General features: G+C 40.3%; 1 protein-coding gene and 1 pseudogene across 1 annotated transcript in view; both read right to left on the reverse strand.

The window, feature by feature from the left end:
• Positions 1-20,083, reverse strand: part of MYO16 (myosin XVI) — a 435,943-nt gene that overhangs the window by 297,564 nt on the left and 118,296 nt on the right. The window contains exon 9 of the mRNA XM_064585765.1: positions 9,447-9,597. Coding sequence (XP_064441835.1) covers positions 9,447-9,597 — 151 coding nt within the window. The remainder of the gene's footprint in view (positions 1-9,446; positions 9,598-20,083) is intronic.
• LOC123840860 (large ribosomal subunit protein eL21-like) lies at positions 10,784-11,283 on the reverse strand (annotated as a pseudogene).

Genomic DNA, 20,083 nt, shown 5'->3' on the forward strand with positions numbered 1-20,083 from the left:
TCTGCATCCTCTACGACCAGCAGCTGAAAAGCTCACGTATCTGCAGTGTTTCCAAAGCTAAAGCAAAACTTCTCCTATTACTGTTGTTGGCATGGTGAAGGAACCACTGTGCCTGGAATTTAGTTTCCGCATACATGTAGGAGGAGGCCAGATTTTGAAAGAAGACTCTAGAATTTTGGCTTGGGATCTTTTATTCTTTTCTACATAACTCCTACAATGAAAGTAGCTGTGAGATTAAGATAATTCTGTCATAACGAAAAACATGTTTCCCTATTCAACTTAATAGAAAATGACAGCGTTAAAAAAACTGGGAAATATTTCAAATAAAAAAGATGAATTTGGGTGATTTAATTAGACGGTAATCTATCATTCGCAAGTTAAGGAATGGACCACGTTTAATTTTACATACACAAGATACGTTGTGCAAAACAGATGCTTGATCTACGAGAACAGCTTTGGTTTTCTTTTGTCAAACACAGAGGAGCCAAAGACCAAGAATACTCTTATCAAAGCCTCTGAGAGTTCATTGGTGCCCATAGTGAATTTTTAATAACAGCAAGTTTATTTGCGTCATTTGTATTCGTGTTTGTATTCTATATTTGCATTGCCTTTTGTATTTATATTTGCATTACATATCTTAACATTGTATGTACCACTGTTAAAGAATTTGAACTTAAATATTACTGTTTTATCAGCTCAATGTTTATGGCATTGACAAATACTACACATTAAAAAAAATCTAAATGTAGGATGATCTCTCTGATATGAGTGACTGGTTCGCAAAATGCAATCTTTCTCAGGAGTTCATAAATTCAAGTCAGTGCTTTCCCAGGCTGCTTGTAATCCTAATATATTCATAATGGAAACTCAAATTCTTTCCTGGGACTCATTAAGTGGTCAGAAGAGTGGCTTGTTATGTCTTCCAGTTAGACGGGTATCATGCAGTGGGCTCTGGTATGAGAAATACCACCATTTATGTAAGCGGCGAATACCATCTTCCAAAAGGAAGTTGTTTATGTACTAAAAGTTGATTTGTAAAATACTCCAGACTTCATGAAGGTCAAGAACCAACCTCTCCTCGCCCCAAACCATGCACACACTCAGCCAACACTCTGAGTCCATATTCTTTGCTTTTGCAGCATTTAAAAGAAACAGGCCTCAAAATACCCTTCAGAATTAACCTGTAAGGAGCATATTACATAGTCTCATTAAAATTAGTCAATCAATTAACTTTAATTAGTTAGAGGCATAGCTGGAAGACTTTGATACTGTCAGAAATATTTACTTAAACAGTCAAGAGTAGAATCCAAAAACAGTATGGAGGTTCCTCAAAAAGTTGAAAATAGAGCTACCATATGATCCAGCAATTGCACTACTGGGTATTTACCCCAAAGATACAAAAGTAGGGATCCGAAGGGGTACGTGCACCCCGATGTTTATAGCAGCAATGTCCACAATAGCCAAACTGTGGAAAGAGCCAAGATGTCCATCGACAGATGAATGGAAAAAGAAGAGGTGGTATATATATACAATGGAATATTATGCAGCCATCAAAAGGAATGAGATCTTGGCATTTGCAACGACGTGGATGGAACTGGAGGGTATTATGTTGAGTGAAATAAGTCAAACAGAGAAAGACATGTATCATATGATCTCACTGATATGAGGAATTCTTAATTGCAGGAAACAAACTGAGGGTTGCTGGAGTGGGGGGTGGGGTGGGAGGGATGGGGTGACTGGGTGATAGACACTGGGGAGGGTATGTGCTCTGGTAAGCGCTGTGAATTGTGCAAGACTGTTGAATCTCAGATCTGTACCTCTGAAACAAATAATGCAATATAGGTTAAGAAAAAAAAAAGAAGAAGAAGGTAGCGGGAGGGGAAGAATGAAGCAGGGGAAATCGGAGGGGTAGACAAACCATGAGAGACGATGGACTCTGAAAAACAAACAGGGTTCTAGAGGGGAGGGGGGTGGGAGGATGGGTTAGCCTGGTGGTGGGTATTGAGGAGGGCACGTTCTGCATGGAGCACTGGTGTTATGCACAAACAATGAATCATGGAACACTTCATCTAAAACTAATGATGTAATGTATGGGGATTAACATAAGAATAATAAAAAAAAAAGAGTAGAATCCAAAAGCTGGTACTTGTGGCTGATAAAAATTGAAGTCATCATGCCCCTCCTCTCCTGATACTCTTCTGGGTTGTCAAAATCAATTCTGGGATTGTGTGATATCTGTTGTGTTGTTTTTGTTTTTGTTTTTTTAAAGATTTTATTTATTTATTTGAGAGAGAGAATGAGAGACAGAGAGCACGAGAGGGAAGAGGGTCAGAGGGAGAAGCAGACTCCCTGCCAAGCAGGGAGCCCGATGCGGGACTCGATCCCGGGACTCCAGGATCATGACCTGAGCCGAAGGCAGTCGCTTAACCAACTGAGCCACCCAGGCGCCCCTTGTTTTTGTTTTTTTCACATTAAACACTTAGTTCTACTTTGAAGAGTCTCGTAGGCCTGAAATGCTGCCGGGGAAGTGACCAGCAGTCTGTTGACCCAGGCAGCATTCCACTCTGTATTTTTCATCAGTCATGCTGATTTGGGTAAAAATCTTACACACTGAACTGAGCTTCCCCACCTTAAAAATGCTGGAAACTGAAGCACATCTAAGGCATCGATTACTTTTGTACTCATGGGGGTGAATGTGTTTAAATCTCAGTGGCAGATCTTCCCGGTTGGGGACACTGAACCTTTTTCTTCCGTAAGTCACTTTCATTGTCTTTCCTAATACGGAAGATGATGGTGTGTCCCTCACAGGAGGCTGTGAGGATGAGTTTGCATGGAGGCCCAGCAAGGTGTCTGGTGTGCAGGTAAGTGTGCAGTAATGGGGTGCATCGTTATCTAGCGAAACATCTGGAGAGGGCCGTGAGCACCACAGGTAAACTTTCTGCCAACTTCCCTGAGGGTTGCCTTTGGAGGAAGGGGGAGCAAATCTGCAGAGGGCTCTGGGCCAATCTGTGAGGCTCTCAGCAGAGACCCTCAGCTTTCACCTGCTCTAAAAACTGGAATTCTCTTTCACATATCGTTTTGGGAAAGAATCTGCTGTGAAATAATAATTTTGCAAAGTTTGAAACTCGTGGATATAATCCAACAGTAGATGCAGAACTTACGGCCCAGAAAGGTCACACAGTTTCCCTGGGGTCACACAGCGGATAGGTCAGAAGGGGAAGCTGGGACAATACCCATCAGGGAACAGCGGAGAAAGTCTAGCAGATAACGAATAAACTGACAACATATATTCAATCACTCCCCTTTCTTTTCCTGGCTCACGGGCTCTTTGCCAGGCACTGCGCTAGAGGTTTGGTACAGAGAGGGAGCAAAAGGATGTGGTCTTGTACCTCAAGAGTGTTGACAGTTCACTGGGGAAGACAGACGGACGCAAGTAAGAAACTGCAGTTATAAAAGGTGTTACGAGGGAAAACAAGAGGATGCTGTGAAAAGTGAAAAAGTGCACTCTCGCTTGGGTGGTTAGAAGTCCTCCCAGATGAGATGGAGCAAAGCTGCACCTGGACCTGATCCAGCAAGGCCATCCCGTGGGGTGCGCGGAGAAGATGCGCAGGCAGAAGGAAGAACTCGGTAAGGGCCCGAAGGTCCTGCCTGTGAGCTGCAGGGCGGGAGGAAACAGGGCAGGTGGTGGTGGAAGGGAAGAGAGATGCACCCGGGGACAGATGCTGAGGCTACAAGAAGAGCTGCCATGCTCACCGTGGCCAGGATCTGCGCTGGATTTACTACTCGTGACCCTGGGAGATGAGATCTAAGGTTTACTTATACTGAGAGACAACTGCACCGTATCCAGGATCACAGACGCAAGTGTGTGCCCTTAAATATGAAAGGAATTCAGAAAATAAGTACAAATGGGTAAGCATGTATTTCCAAGAAATAAAAAGCCTACTGGCAAAAGTCTTTATAGAGAGAGACATAAAAGGAAACTTTCATTATCAATTTAGAGACGGATGTAAATATCCTCTTTCCAGTGTCTTTGCAAGCATTTCCTGAAAGTAAAAAATGTATACATCGACATACACACAGATATGCACCCCAGAAAATGGATATGGATGTGCAAATGTACATCCATACACATTATACACGTACAAGCTAATATACGCATATATATACATTCATGCATATACATGATATGGTACAAACCAATAATGGCTTGCAATAACTTTGAACAATGCAAAAATAAGACAAAAGCCTCCATCAAGTTAGCATACATATTTAACTCCCAAAGCATCATAAAAAGGGGACAAATCAAAAGCAAGATTTTTTCTTTAGAAGAAATGGTTTACATTTCTTAGATAATAAACTTCCTCTTATAACCACAGCGCTAACAAGCTCAATGCAAATTTCTGGGTGTATGTTTAGAAAAAGCATGAAGAGTACTAAAAGAAGTCCCACATTTGTTCCGACAAGCCCGAAAGAGTTATTGCAGACATCTCGTTGGTATTCTTGAGGATTTCCATCTACAGTGGCACAGCTGTTTCTCGGGTTAGGGAAAATACTAGGCTGACAGTAAAAATGGGAAGACGCCCTAGCAGTAATGTGAAATGTGACAAATACAGCGGGAGAGCCGGTCAAGGGAAGCATTCCTTGCATTTATCACATCAGGATCCCAAAAGGATCAGGAAGGAGGCTTTCCTAATCGATGTTAAGCAAGGCCATCAAAGGGACACATTCTTTATAAGGATTTCAAAAGCCCGGGGACACCTGCTAGCAAGTGGAAAGAAAAAGAAAAAGGCACCTCTGAATATTTTTATGTTATAGTTGTCGGCTGGATAACGTCTACTGCCAAAGTCCGCCAAACAATTACAACAAGGCAAAACAGAGATGGGATAAATACGTAAAAAAGATTAACATCCTCTCTCTAGGACTGACCACTATGATTTCTATGGAGATATATATCCCTATCTATCTCTGTAAAAGGAGAGATCTAGAACATAAACTAGAAATCGTTCAGGATAGAAAGTCAGGACAAACTTCAGAGAAACACTTTGAGAAATGTTTCGAGACCCAAAGGGAACTTAACGTTTGGGAATAATCGGACTTCCCCGATTCCTGGTCTCCACTTGTCAATACTGCGTGGCGTGCCGTCCACTTTACTGTTTTGTTCGTTTGTGACTTCCCCTCTGGGAGGTGAGCAGTATGTGTGCAGAAACTACAAGTCCAATAGATAAAAGAGGTGGTCTGACAAATGGGAGAAGAAAAACAGTATCTTGAGGAGAGGAAACAACCGAGTATTCATGAATAAAGAGGAAAGAGGAAGTCAGGAGAGAAACGAGGTGACCAGGATGGTCCTAGCAGGGAAAAGGGCGATAATCTGACAAATACTGTTTTCCAAAGCTTAAGCTCATCCCCATGCCCAGACAGCATTTTAATTATTCCCCCCTGCTTCTGTTCTTCTGTTAGATGTTTGTACGACAATAAAACCTATCAGGTCCTTTTACTTACTAGTGCTTTGCCTGGCCGAGGATTTACACTTTCGTGTACATGGAGATGGGTGTGTCTGTGGACCACAGGAAGAGAATTCTCACCCATCTTCAAAACCCCTGTATCACACATGCAGCCGTGGATTGCCAACCTCCTCTCCTGTTTATAGAACCATCACAGGTCCACGGGGCTCCGGAATATGCTCCTTGCAGTGCCCCCAATACAGAACGGGATCCAGCGTAAAAGAGATACTTGTGATTCTCAGCAACTTGCTTACAGTTCTGGAGTTTGATCATTTTATAACTTAATTTGCAGGGCGCCTGGGTGGTTCAGTGGGTCGGGCGTCCGACTCTTGATTTCAGCTCAGGTCATGATCTCAGGGTCGTGGGATGGAGCTCTGTATAGGGGGCTCTGCACTTAGCGGGGAGTCTGCTCTTCCTCCCCCTCTGCCCCTCCCCCGCTTGCACGCATGTGTGCGCACATGCGTGCACACTCTCTCTCTCTCTCTCCCCCAAATGAATAAATAAATCTTAAAAAAAAACTTAATCTGTAAACTGAGTGTAAGTTAAGTAATGAAAAAGGATAATAACTTGCCCACAGTGGTATTTTGAGGATTAAGACAATGCAGGTGAATGCATGTTTAAGCATTGCAATGTTCATATAAAGTATAATTTTGCATTATTATTGTCTAAGGTCATCTATGTTTGCACTGATAAAAATAAAGTGCAGTGGATGTGTTGACTGGAATTACATCAAGAGCAGATAAATTCAGCCATTCTGGATAAACCTAACATACAGTCAGTCTATATCAGTAACAATAAAAACATGAATGCATCTTAGCGCATTTTTACTCTGTTCTTGGCAAATGTGTTATAACCATATAGCCCTCATTTCTGTCAGCTCCGTAACAACCCTGTGAGACCTATATCATGTACCCATTTCACAGATGGGGCTTATGAGGTCAAGGAACCTCCAAGTCATAGACTTTCAGCAGCAGACCTAGCCAGAGCATCTGCCTTTCTCTGAACTCCCAGACTAATGTGCCTTCACTCAGTGGAATAAAATTGAGATTTCAAGTGTGAACTAAATTTAAAGAAACATATTCACAAAGGAAGGAAGTGGAGGAAGGGAGAAAGGGGAAAAGAAGTCAGACAATTAGAGAGAGAATGAAGGAAGAAGGCGGGGGAGGAGAAAGAGAGGGAAAGGCAGAGTGGAGAGGAATTTAAAGGAAGAATGTCTTGCACACTTTTAAGCAACTGAAGAAAAATTCTACCTTCTCAGGGATATTATGTGTTCATTTTGGTGATTATCAGAACCAAAAAAAGTTTAAATCAAACCTTGAATATTCACTCACACAGTTACCATTTGATAAAACCTCCATTTTATAAAAATCTGGAAGGAGAGATTCTGTGGCTTTTGTTTCAATTTTTTAAAAAAATTTCTACATTACGTATTTCTCCTTAAGATGTTAATCAGAATGTTCTTGCTTTGACAAGTCTTTTCTAAAGCTCTCTTACGAAATGTGAAAATATAACCCAGTCAGTGGATAATGTTGGTCTTCCATGGGAGAGAATCACCCACGCACCTCACAGCCAAGAAGAGATGCCCACGGTGCCCACAGTGGGAGATGAGAGCCAATAAATGTTCCATCGATAATGTATGAATGCAAAAGCTGAATAACAGCTGCTCCCTCTTCAGTACCAAACAAACAGAACATGATTGCAACTGCCTTTAATGTCTAGGATATAATTATAAATTGTATAATTATAAAGAGCTTAACATTAAAATCAGAAAGGCTATTCTATAGGCTTATACTTGACATTATGTTGTATCTTCTCTTTTTTTAAGATTTTAATTTTAAAATTTTTTTTAAGATTTTATTTTATTTATTAGAGAGAGAGAGAGAACATGTGTGTGATGGGCGGAAGGGGCAGAGGGAGGCAGAGAGAGAGAATCTCAAGCAAACTCCCCGCTGAGCACAGAGCCCCACGAAGGGCTCCATCTCAGGACCCTGACTGAGATCATGACCTGAGCCAAAACCAAGACTTGAACGCTTAACTGACTGAGCCACCCAAGTGCCCCTAAGATCTTAATTTTTTAGAGCAGTTTTAGATTCACAGCAAAATTGAGAGGAAGGTACAGAGATTTCCCATATACCCCTGTCCCCACTGGTGCACAGCCTTCCCCACTATTAATACTCCCCACCAGAATGATGGCATTTCTTACAGGTGAACCTACATGGACACGTCACCATCACCCCAAGTCCATGCTGTACATCAGGGCTCACTCTGGGTGTTGTACATTCTGGGAGTTTAGACACATGTGTAATGACATGCATCCATGACTACAAAATCATACAGAGCAGTTTCAATGCCCTAAAAATCCTCTGGGCTCCACCTCTTCATCCCTCCCCCGACCAACCCAGGCAACCAGTGATCTTTCTACTGTCTCCATGGTTTTGCCTTTTCCAGAATGTCAAATACTAGAATCATGCTGTATATGTCCTTTTCAGATCAGCTTCTTTCACTCAGTAATATGCATTTAAGGTTATAGGAAGTTCACAGGACCCTTACAAAAGTTAAGAAAGAACTTTGCCTTACATCTTACCTAACATTCAATTTGCCTACTGCTATGGACTGAACTGCATTCCTCTAAATTCATGTGTGGAGGCTCTCAATGTGACTCTTTGGAGATGGGGTCTTAAGGAGGTAATGAAGGTTAAAGGAGGTCCTAGGGGTGGGGCCCTGATCCCACAGACTGGCATGCTTACAAGAAACACCAGACAGTTCATTCCTCTGTCTGTCTCTGTTTCCTCCCCCACCCCCTACTCCCCACACAAGGACACAGGGAGAAAGCAGCCAGGAAGGGGACGTTCATCAGAAACCTTACCAGCAGACACCTTGATCTTGTACTTCAAGTCTCCAGAACTGTGAAAAATAAACTGTTGCCTAAGCACCCCAGTTTGTCATATTTTGTTACAGCAGCCTAAGCTGACAAATACACCTACTGAAATTTAAAAGTACCTCAAAATTACAAAAAATATTTATTAGTTATTTTGAAATAATAAAAATTAATGAAACTAAAATTAAATCTTGAAAAGATGGTCTTAGAAAAATCGAGCTAAAATGTCTTTAATATATTCAAAATAAGATACAGTAAAACACACCAGTTTCAAGGATTATGCTGACATTTATAAAATTACTCTGCCATTTATAAAACATGAAGCATATAAAAATCATTGATTTCTCTAGGGAAATGTACTAATTTCTATAACCCCAAGCTCATCAAAGTGATCTCCCATAACGTGGGCACTGTAACACGCACAGACACCCCCCCCACACACACAGTTACACACCAACAGATACTTTTCATAAATGACTCTTAGTGATTGATTTTCCTTTCTTGTTTTGTAAAATATTGGATCTTTGAAGGAAACAAAAAGCATACCCTACATAATAATCAAAATGAGGACTAAGGACATAATTGGAAATATTCGGGAATTAGCATACCGGCTGAGCTTACATTCTTGATATATAAGTCAGGATATATATAAAATTCAAATCCTTGTACAACACAATAGCAACTATGTTTGTTAATGGTCAATATAACAGTTTATATATGGGAATTTAAAAAACTATTAACCTTTGCATTCATGAATCTTTCTTTGAATGGAAATTTGTGGGTGTTTGGTGTTAAAATGTTGGATTTATAAGGATGACATAATAAGCAGGCATGCAGGGCGCCTGGGTGGCTCAGTTGGTTGGGCGACTGCTTTCGGCTCAGGTCATGATCCTGGAGTCCCCGGATCGAGTCCCGCATCAGGCTCCCTGCTTGGCGGGGAGCCTGCTTCTCCCTCTGATCCTCCCCCCTCTCATGTGCTCTCTCTCTCTCATTCTCTCTGTCTCAAATAAATAAATAAAATCTTTAAAAAAAAAAAAAAAGCAGGCATGCAGTAAAGGTGTACTTACCTGCTCAGGTTTTGTGGGGCCGTTCATGGTAGCATTTTCAGGGATGCTGTCGTGAGACTGTCGCTTGCATAGACCTTTTGTGACATCTTTGAACATAATGTCTTTCTCCAACATACTGTCTTGCTTGGCAATTGGCAACACCAGGGGACTGCTACGGAAAATAATCCATACTATAATTAGTCTTCTGCTAACATTGCCATATTAATCAAAAAGAACCATAACAGGACAGCTCAGTTATAGAAAGTTGTTTTATTCAGATAAGAAACCACTTCTTGACCCACAGGGGAAAAAAAACGGTCAATGGGGAATCTGTCAACTTTCTATTAGTTCTAACTTCCATTCAATTTCAACTTTAAAAGAAAAATATATTCACTTCAACTTGAGAAGAAAATGTTTACAAATGTATATATGACTGTAGGAGACAAATCAATAAGCAATTTATAAGCTAAGGTTGAACGCACGACTGAACTAAGCAAGATATTTAAAGGTGAAAGTGAATTGCAAACACTTGAAGGCACAAATTATACAATTAATTAAAATAGCGTTCATATACAACTTAAAATATGGAATCATGGGCAATATTTAGAGTTTGTAACAAAATAATATTAGGGGCAGTAGAGAGGAATGATGTGCTCAAGGATTCCAATACTGCAAGCAATAACTCCTTACTTCATTACAGCTCAAACTAGGCAAAAAATAAAAGCTACTTCATTTTTTTTGTTGTTCCGAAGACATCATTGCCAAAAGAAAGCTATTATTATGTAATGTCCATAAAAAATAAGCACAATCTAAATGTTTAATTTGCATTGTAACACATTATGATAGTAAGATTTAAAAATGCATTTCCCTAAATGTTACCCTACGAGCAGAAAGACATACATATTTAATCAAGTGCAATACATATAAACGTAATTATTTCATGTATTCTCCAACAGCACTTGTGATTCTAATTAATGCTTAAATGTACTTTTTGGTTTTTAAAAAAATTCAGGTTTATTATGGTATTATCCGCATACGGTAAGTTTCACTTTGTGTAGATGTTCATGTCCTGTAGATGTCCATGTCAAATATATATATAGTTATACGTGGTTAAATATATACGTGTGTGTGTAACTCATGTAACCTGTGATATACGGGATTTGTATCACTCCCAACTACCTCCTGCCCCTTGCAACCAATGGTAATTATTTTTCACTATAGTTTGGCCTTTTCTAAAATGTCCTATGAAAGGGATCACAGAGCATGTAGCTGTTTGTATCTGCCTTCACGGACTTAACATCATGGTTTTTTTTGTTTGTTTTTACAGTCTTGAGGTCTTTTTATTTTCTTTACATTTTTCATGCCATGAGTTCACAGGGAATGGGTTCCAGCAGTTCAGGCTCCTCTCCATGGGTTCTCACAAAGTGTGTTTCTCTGGGTGGGGCAGGCTGGCGCTTCACTTGAACCCAAGTACCTTTCTCTTTGGCTTCCTTCTTTTCCTGATCATTTTCCTTCACACGCTTCAGGAAGCTATCTCGGCTCTTTGAGTGTTTAATATGCTCAATGCGTACATTAATTCTCTTGGCAAGAATCTTGCCCTTAACTTGTTGTTTACAACAATGCCAACAGCATGCTGAGTACCATTGTAGACTCTTCCAGTTTTGCCATGGTAACATTTGTGGGGCATTCCTTTTTAAACGGTGCCCATTCCCTTGATGGGCACAATATCAACTTTCTTATAGATTCACATGTCTGTGGCCAAAGGAACAACTCCATGTTTTCTAAAAGGCCTAGAGAACATATAGCAGGTACGTCTCCTCTTTCCCTTTGTGTTGGTCATTTTGGCGAATTACTGGAAGATGGCAGTTCCGGCCGAAAGGAAGCTAATATCATGGTTTTGAGTTCATTCATGCTGCTCTATATACAATGGTTTGGTTTTTAGTGCTGAGTGATAGTCTCCTGGAGAATGCACTACACTTGGGTTGTCCATTCACCAAACACTTGGGTTTGTCCAGTGGTCAAGCGTAAGTGTAAATGTGTTTCAAAGAACATTTTTTTTATTTTTTTTTGCCTATGCCTTGGGCTTCTTGTGTCTTATTTAAAAACTCTTTCCCTAACCCAAGGTCAAAAAGGTTTCCTCCTGGGTTTTATTCCAGAAATTTCGTAGTTTCATGCTTTACATTTGGGTCTATGATGCATCGTGAGTAGTTTTTGCATATGGTGCTATGTACGAGTCGGGGTTTGTTATGTTTTCATATGGCTGTCCAAATGTTTCAGCATCATTTTTGAAAAGAACATCTTTCCCCAGCCAATTATCTAAGATACCTTTGTTAAGACTCAATTGGCCATATAGGTATGGGTCTATTTGGGGATGTTCCATTGTGTTCCACTGATATAATAGTCTAGTCATACACCTATTACATTGTCTTGACTAATGTACCTGCACAGTAAGACTTGAAATCAAGTACTTTGACTCATCCAGCTTTGTTTTCTTTTGTTTTAGCTATTCAAGATCATTAGCATTTTCATATAGATTTTAAAATGTATTTGTCAATTTTTATAAACATGCCTACTGGGACTTTGATTAGCATTCTGCTCAACTGATCAATCAACTTGGAGAGAATTTACATATTAACAATGTTGAATTCTGTCATCCATAAGCACAGTATATATCTCCATTTATTTTGATCATTAATTTCTCAGTATTTTATAACTTTTGGCATTAAAGTCTTGCAAATAATGTTAGATTTATTTTGATCTTTTTATGTCATTACAAATGAATTTTTTATTTCAATCTCCTGTTGCTGTATATAGAAATGCAAATGATTTGGTAGATTAACATTCATTAGGGGAGGAAGAGAGTCATGTGACCACAAGGTCTCACTGTTTGCAGCCCATCTCTGGACCTTATCTTCCCGCTTTACCACAGAGTCTAGACAAATGTGGATAAAATAAGACCAGTAAATGGGCTACATGAGGTCCAGGGTTGAGGGAAAGGCCTGAGGAAGAGCTGAAGAACATATTTACAGAAATGTGAGGTCAGTTTTACTTTCCTTGAGCTCTGGATGATGATGTTTTATTCGATGAGTTTTTTTTTAAAGATTTTATTTATTTACTTGACAAAGAGAGAGAGAAAGCACAAACAGGGGGAGCAGCAGAGGGAGAGGGAGAAGCAGCCTCCCCACTAAGCAGGGAGCCCGATGTGGGACTCGATCCCAGGACCCCAGGATCACGACCTGAGCCGAAGGCAGACACTGAACCGACAGAGCTCCCCAGGCACCCCCTCAATGAAGAGACTTCGAAGTAGGTGAAAAGGTATACTGATGAGAGACAGCAGGGGGCCAGGAGCTTATGTGTCTGAGTCAGAAAACTGCACTTTGATGCCGGCTTTGGCACCCCGGGGCAAGTGAAAGAAGCATTCTCTAAAACCAATCTGCAAGAAAGGCCTCTACTGAGAGATTTCTAGCATCATGCACACCAAGGGCTTAGCACAGTGACTACAGTATTAAGCAGGCAAGGAAAGTCGTGATTTGTGTGGGTCCAGCACTGTTGAAGCTTCAAGGATTTTGCTCTATTTACAAACTAACAGGTTAGCTAGTTACTATTTCATGGATAGGCGTGGAAGACAAGAGATTCCTGGATCTGAGACAGAAGACTTCATGACTCACGCCACACACAGTATCCAGAGGTTCACGTTTGACCATGTCCCATGGTGGGTAGGAGGGGCCAACACAGGGGAAACTACATGCACGCTTACATGTGCAGTGTGTTGTGTTGGAGGAGAGAAACTGGTCGGGAGTCAAGTATTTTTTTGAGCAATCAGCAAACGCTGCACCAAGAAGCAGAGAAGCCACTGCTCCCCCCACCCGCCCCCCGCCGGGCATTTGCTCTGTGGTCTCCTTGAGCTACCGAACGGCCTGTATGACTGAGCACATATGCTTTGCTTTCTGACACACTGACCAACACTGGAGAGGGTGCTCAAGGCCCAGGGCAGACTATCTCTCTCAACAGTGTGGTTATTAATTTTAAAAATTCACTATAAAATGAGAATGCTTTTAATGCTTATAAAAATTTCATATCCAGATCTGCTGGAATACCATCGAGTGATAAGGTATTCATAACTTATTTCCTCCCTGAGCAACTGTGAAACAATGCTTGCTGTCCTAACTTGTATTCACCATTCCTGGAGCTCCCAAGGTGTATCCTCTGTTTCTCTGACATGAGAACCCTTCAAATATGTGAAGACCATTGCAGTTGCCCTATATTTTCTATAAGGTGAGTGGACCACCTATAAAATATTCTAATAATTAGATGGAATTGAATGCAAGATAATCTCCATTCTAAGTACTTTATACATATTAATTCTATACATATTAACAGCATTATAAGGAATATCTACTTTTCTGCATATTTATAGGTGAGTACACTGGGAGAGAGAGAAGAATGGGCTGTGGACACACAGTGAGGCAGGAGTGGAGGTGGGACTTGAGATACAGAGCTCATGTTCTTAACCACCAGTCACACTGCCCGCATCCAAAATCCACCCTCATGCCTACCAAAATATTTCCTTACTTATCCACCCTTGAATGTCAGTCACCTCTTTTTTCCTGCTTTGTAAGAAAGTCTTCAAAGAAAAACTAAAGAGAGGCTTTGCATAGACTGTACCAGGTGTTTTGAGTATAAAGCAATGAAGAAAGCAATGATTGGACTAGTCAGGTAGAAACTACATAAAATCACCAATTATAAAGGATTTCTATAAAGAAACAGTGAGTTTACAAAGATAGCTAAAATACTCTCCTATCTCAAGTCTCATCACAGCGTTAATAGCAGGATCTAGCCTATTTCCAACTGAGCAGTACACTTGGAAAGAAGATTGATCCAGGAATACAGTGACCTCATCCTAAGTCAGGTTTTGTTTGTTTGTTTGTTTGTTTGTTTGTTTTCAAGAGAGGGAGAGAGAGAGGGCAGAGAGGAGCAGGAGAGGGAGACAGAATCTTAAGCAGGCTCCATGCCCAGCAGAGAGCCCAACATGGGGCTCGATCTTACAACCCTGAGATCACTACAGGAGCCAAAATCAGGAGTCAGACACTTACCCGACTGAGCCACTCAGGCGCCCCTAAGTCAGTTTTTACCTCAAGTTGGCAACTACCTGATCCTGTAAGCCTTCAAAATCTCTGGGCCACATTTTGCCTTTGCAAATGCGGGGGTTAGATGATGACATACATCTAAGTGTATGCCAAGCCCTATAGATCTATAACGTTACTACATAATCCCTCTTTACACATCATCTCACCTACATCTTTAAAAATCACTTACACAGGGGCGCCTGGGTGGCTCAGTCGTTAAGCGTCTGCCTTCGGCTCAGGTCATGATCCCAGGGTCCTGGGATCGAGCCCCACATCAGGCTCCCTGCTCCGCAGGAAGCCTGCTTCTCCCTCTCCCACTCCCCCTGCTTGTGTTCCCTCTCTCGCTGTGTCTCTCTCTGTCAAATAAATAAATAAATAAAATCTTTAAAAAAAAAAATCACTTACACACTCAATAATATCATATATAATACCATAGATCTATTACTAACAATAATTGTTAGTAACTAGTTAAAAATACTCTTATTCATATAAGAAAAAATGGTTCTAAATAATACAATTGAATCGAATGACAACATATTTGTCATACACATATTTTCTGTAAGAAAATACAAAACAGATACCTTGGCTGATGGCATGTGATAATGTTTTAAAGTTTTATGGAAAACTGTGCTTTATGGAAAACTGTGCTGTGCTTTAGGTTTCTTTCCCACTTGTAAAATGAAATACATTTTATCCATAATCATTGTGATTAACAACAGCGTTCATACAAGATAACTTCTACATACTTAAATTTTCACTGATTATCCATTGGTACACTATGAACATGTACTAAAATGCTATTTTTCTAGAAAAAAAGCAATAATTTTTAAGTAATCATTGCTATTTATTTCAACACTCATTAAATGTTTATCAACTATGATAAAATATTTGATATGAGATTAATTTTTTAAAAAAAATAAGATGCAGGTATATAGAAAGAACAAGAACTCAATAAAGAAAAAGAAAAACATAAAGGATAAGAAGAAACAGACCAAATTAATAGTAGTTTCATAAAGAACATAGACTACTGAAGGAAATGGACTTCACAGTCCCCTCATATTAGCTATACTTTGGACAGTCTTCTCCCCAACTTGAGACTGTGGCCTTCTCTTTTCTTAGAGTGCTTACTTTAGAGAACTTTCCATTGTAAATTCTTCCTTTGTCCTTCTGAGATGTAAATATTCTACAATCCCACAATGTCTTTTTCAAGGACCTGGGAGCCATTCTGTTGGAATGTAACCATCAGGATTGATAGAGGGAGCCCCAGTCTCCTGGTCTCTGTGGGAGGAAAGGGGTCTCACTTCCTTAAGCACCAACTAGCAAACTCTGGATGGCCTTCTCAAAAGGACCAGCCTTCCTGCTAATATCCCCAGGCTTTACCACAAGCTCATCCCAGCATTTAAAAGCTCTCTGAGTCAAGTTCACTCTCTCTCTTCCCATATTGCAATAGTCTTGAATAAAGTCTTCCTTTCATCTTTAACTTCTCTGGTATAATTTTTCTTTGACATTAATGAGTGAATTTTTTCATGCTTCTATATGTTTTTCTGCGTTTTCCAAATTTTCCTCCATAAGAAAATTTTGTTTTGATTACATAAAAAAAGTATCAGGAACAGAAATTTATCAGTGAGAAACAGAAAAAAATAGGATTGAAAAGAGTATATTTTCTAAAAGAAGGCTTTGGTAAGGCAGATTCCACAAACATAAAGAAAATGAGGAAGCAACCATTCAAGGACAATAGATTAAACTGGGGATAGATTGCTTTAACTTGACTGTGGACAAAACTACACAAGACTATACCAGTGGACAATCAATTTCTGAACTCTACTGGATTTATTCAAGACTTACCGATTTCTATAAACATAAAAGACATTTCATGCAGAGCAAATGTGCCTATAGGAATTGAGATTTTATTTCTGAAAATGGAAACAGGAAGGTAATAAAATAAAACTAACAAAGGCGACAATTATTGCCCATTATGACTATAGCAATTTTAGAAAACTATAGACAACAAGCAAAATTGACTATATTGGGATATATTAGGCCAACAAAGAAAATAATCAAACCAAAACAAATGTGAAGAAAGACATGTATCATATGATCTCACTGATATGAGGAATTCTTAATCTCAGGAAACAAACTGAGGGTTGCTGGAGTGGTGGAGGCTGGGAGGGATAGGGTGGCTGGGTGATAGACATTGGGGAGGGTATGTGCTATGGTGAGCACTGTGAATTGTGTAAGACTGTTGAATCACAGACCTGTACCTCTGAAACAAATAATACATTATATGTTTAAAAAAAAAAAAAAGAAGATAGTAGGAAGGGAAAAATGAAGGGGGGGAAATTGGAGGGGGGAGACGAACCATGAGAGACTATGGACTCTGAGAAACAAACTGAGGGTTCTAGAGGGGAGGGGGGTGGGGGCATGGGTTAGCCTGGTGATGGGTATTCAAGAGGGCACGTATTGAATGGAGCACTGGGTGTTATACGCAAACAATGAATCATGGAACACTACATCAAAAATTAATGATATACTGTATGGTGATTAACATAACATAATAAAATAAAATTTGAAAAAAAATACTAAAAAAAAAAATGTGAAGAAATGGTGTATGTGACTAGGTTATTTTGGTGGTGATGTAATGTACTAAATAGATAGTTCTCAATTTTAATCCTAAGAACACAGCTACATAAATTATTTACTATAAGGAATTTGGTTTTTCTGCATCTACAAAATAATGATGCAAAGCTTAATTTTGAATGGAACAGTTCTTGGAGAGCTTTGAGTTAACTGATATCTGTGCCCCCCAAAAAATGACTTTAGTTTTTGTAATAAAAAATACATTTAAAAAAAACACGTTGGTAAAATATTACTTGTGTTAAAAAAGCAAAAATATCTGGGGCCTGGGTGGCTCAGTCGGTTAAGCCTCTGACTTGATTTCAGCTCAAGTCTTGATCTCATAGTCCTGATCTCAGAGTCCTGAGGCCCCATGTTGGGACCCAGGCTAGGTGTGGTGCCTATTTAAAAGAAAAACAACGTGTCTCTTGCGGTTGAATTGGAAATGACACTGTTTTTAAGACATTTTATATTCATTTCGTAGTTCTCAATAGGTATCTACAAAGAAATTTTGAAAATCTAATTTAAAATAAGTTGAATGCACCAGCTCTGTGAATGCATGAGTTTCTGCATATGCTGTGTTATACTGTGAGAAGGGACTGTCCAGCATATATTTATTTTTCTGAATAGGCATTTAATGAATGATATTTTTATGAAACGACATTATCATCGTTCATTTGAGTCAAGGAAATACTTAATAATCAGCATTTCAGACATTTTTTGGAAGTAAATTTGGTAGAATTTGGCAAAACGTACGTAAGTTCCTCGAGCAAGCTCCAGAACACACACAATGTGTGCAGCGTATGTGCGCCCGTCAGCACAGAAGATAAAAAGTGAAGAGAATGATGTGTGTGTGTGTTTGGTGGTGGGTGGAATAAGCTGCTTTGAAAGGTAGTGAGTTTCCATCTCTGGAGCACTTTCAACTGTAGGAAAAGAAAATGAACAGACATGGAAATGTCTGCCCCCTCCCTCTACCTTCCTCTTAAACCGAGTCTAGTTCTCGACCAACTCTGGAAAACCAACTAGTTACTCAACCATGCTTGAGGGATAGTGTAAATGGTTTAAAATTGGAAGTCATATTAAATAATTCTCAAGGTTTCATGATGTCCCTGTATTGTGTGACATTTCTCTCTGTCCCCCTCTGGACCACAGAATCCATGCCTAAATTCACACTGAAGTGATGGACTGCTTTATCAACACTTTTGTAACACAAAGCTTTTTCTGAAGACTCTGAAGAATCCAGGGCCGGGAATCTGGTCCGACTTTATCTCAGGTGATGTTATTTTACTGCAAAATGGTCCCGGGAGCTGCGCTGATTCTGAAAATGGTCAGGTCATTCAGGATCAGGAGTAAAGGTACGAGAACAAGGCCTCGCAGGAATAACCAGACAGGCAGTGTGTTCAACCATCAGGAGCCAGGAAATTAATGGTTGCAGCACAACTGTGCTCAGACTCTAGGAGTAAAAATGCACTTTTCAGGATTGCTTATCCAAGCGTCCTGGTCTAAATTACTAGGAGACAATTTCTGTGAACAAGGCCCCCAGGTGTGGTGGTGAGACACGGGTCAGAGGTTATGTCCTTCATTTGCAACGTCATTGTTTCTTTATAGATTTGTACAACAGGATTGTGCACACCATGAGCCTGGGGAGATACTCAAGACAATCTTCCTGAGCCTGTTCCCGCCTCAGGTTGGAGAGCATGAACAAAGAGTCCGAAGACTGTGGTTCTAATCGCAGCAGTGACTCACTCGCTATCCCCTTGCGTCTGTCACCCCTCTGGGTTTCTGTTTCTCCCTAAATAAAATGTAGATGATTATGTCCACCCACCCTCAGTCATGGAGTTTAAGTGAAGATCAAGGGAAATGATTACTGAAACTGCACTGATATGCGAATCGTATTTATTTTCATTGAGCAACAAAGGCCATAGGAGACATCCTTGTGTAGCCACCGACAGTTGGCTTGCTTTTAAATAAATGCATGTTGGGCTTGTTTCATAAAATGTAGCCCCTTCGAGGCTTTCCATAACATCTACTCCAAGCCTGTCGTGAGTCTCAGGTTTTACTGAGGTCCAGAAAGACACACTGCAAAACTCATACTCTGCCTATTACAAATCCCCATAGGGTATTTCTCCTCATCAATGGCCGCTTGGCCTATGCACCTTGGGACCCACCTACCCCCAGCGCCTTGTCCTTGTGTCCTCAGACCTGCTCAGGTCTGCCTCTTTCCACTCTTTCCAGACTTTTCCCAGTCACATCGTCTCTCCACCCCAGGTGCTATCTGACTCAGAAGTCCCGGAGAGCCAGCCCCAAGCAACCTACTGAAAGGACGCACCCACACCGAAGCTGGTCTTCTCTGAGATTGGATTTTTCCATCTAGCTCCTTAGAAAATAAGTTTTTCTCTATATGGTCATATTCAGTTTGAAAGCACCAAACTGAAAGCTTAATTCTATTGTCTTAGTTTAGAGCTAGAAGGCCTTTATTCTTTAGATGATGATGCTGACAATCACAGATGAATGAAGAACATCTGCTTTTCTTTCTGTCATTTCTCAAGCACTTATGTGGTATCACGATGAGCCAGATATTGCTGTGTCTCAAAAATATTAAGTCACGGAGTCATCAAGAACCACCTCATGAGATATTTCTGACCACTATCTTCACCACCCGTGGACTGCAGCTCAATTCTGACACTGACTACCTATAGCATGGACCCCACAAATTAAGGGCAAGGCTGCCCCCCCTTCAGACACAGCCACAACTTTGGGAGTCTCCATGCTCACCCACATTTCTGACCCACGAGCTACCAGCTCAGGGGCTCCCACAACTCTCTCAGGTTTAATAATTCACTAGAACAACTCGCAGAGCTCAGGAATGCACTATACTTACTATTACAGCTTTCTGAGAGAAGGTACAAATCAGGATCA

The sequence above is a fragment of the Mirounga angustirostris genome, unplaced genomic scaffold (genome assembly GCF_029215605.1).
Source record: "Mirounga angustirostris isolate CCGP_5_RB_7025 unplaced genomic scaffold, mMirAng1.0.hap1 SCAF_3, whole genome shotgun sequence".
NCBI lineage: Eukaryota > Metazoa > Chordata > Mammalia > Carnivora > Phocidae > Mirounga > Mirounga angustirostris.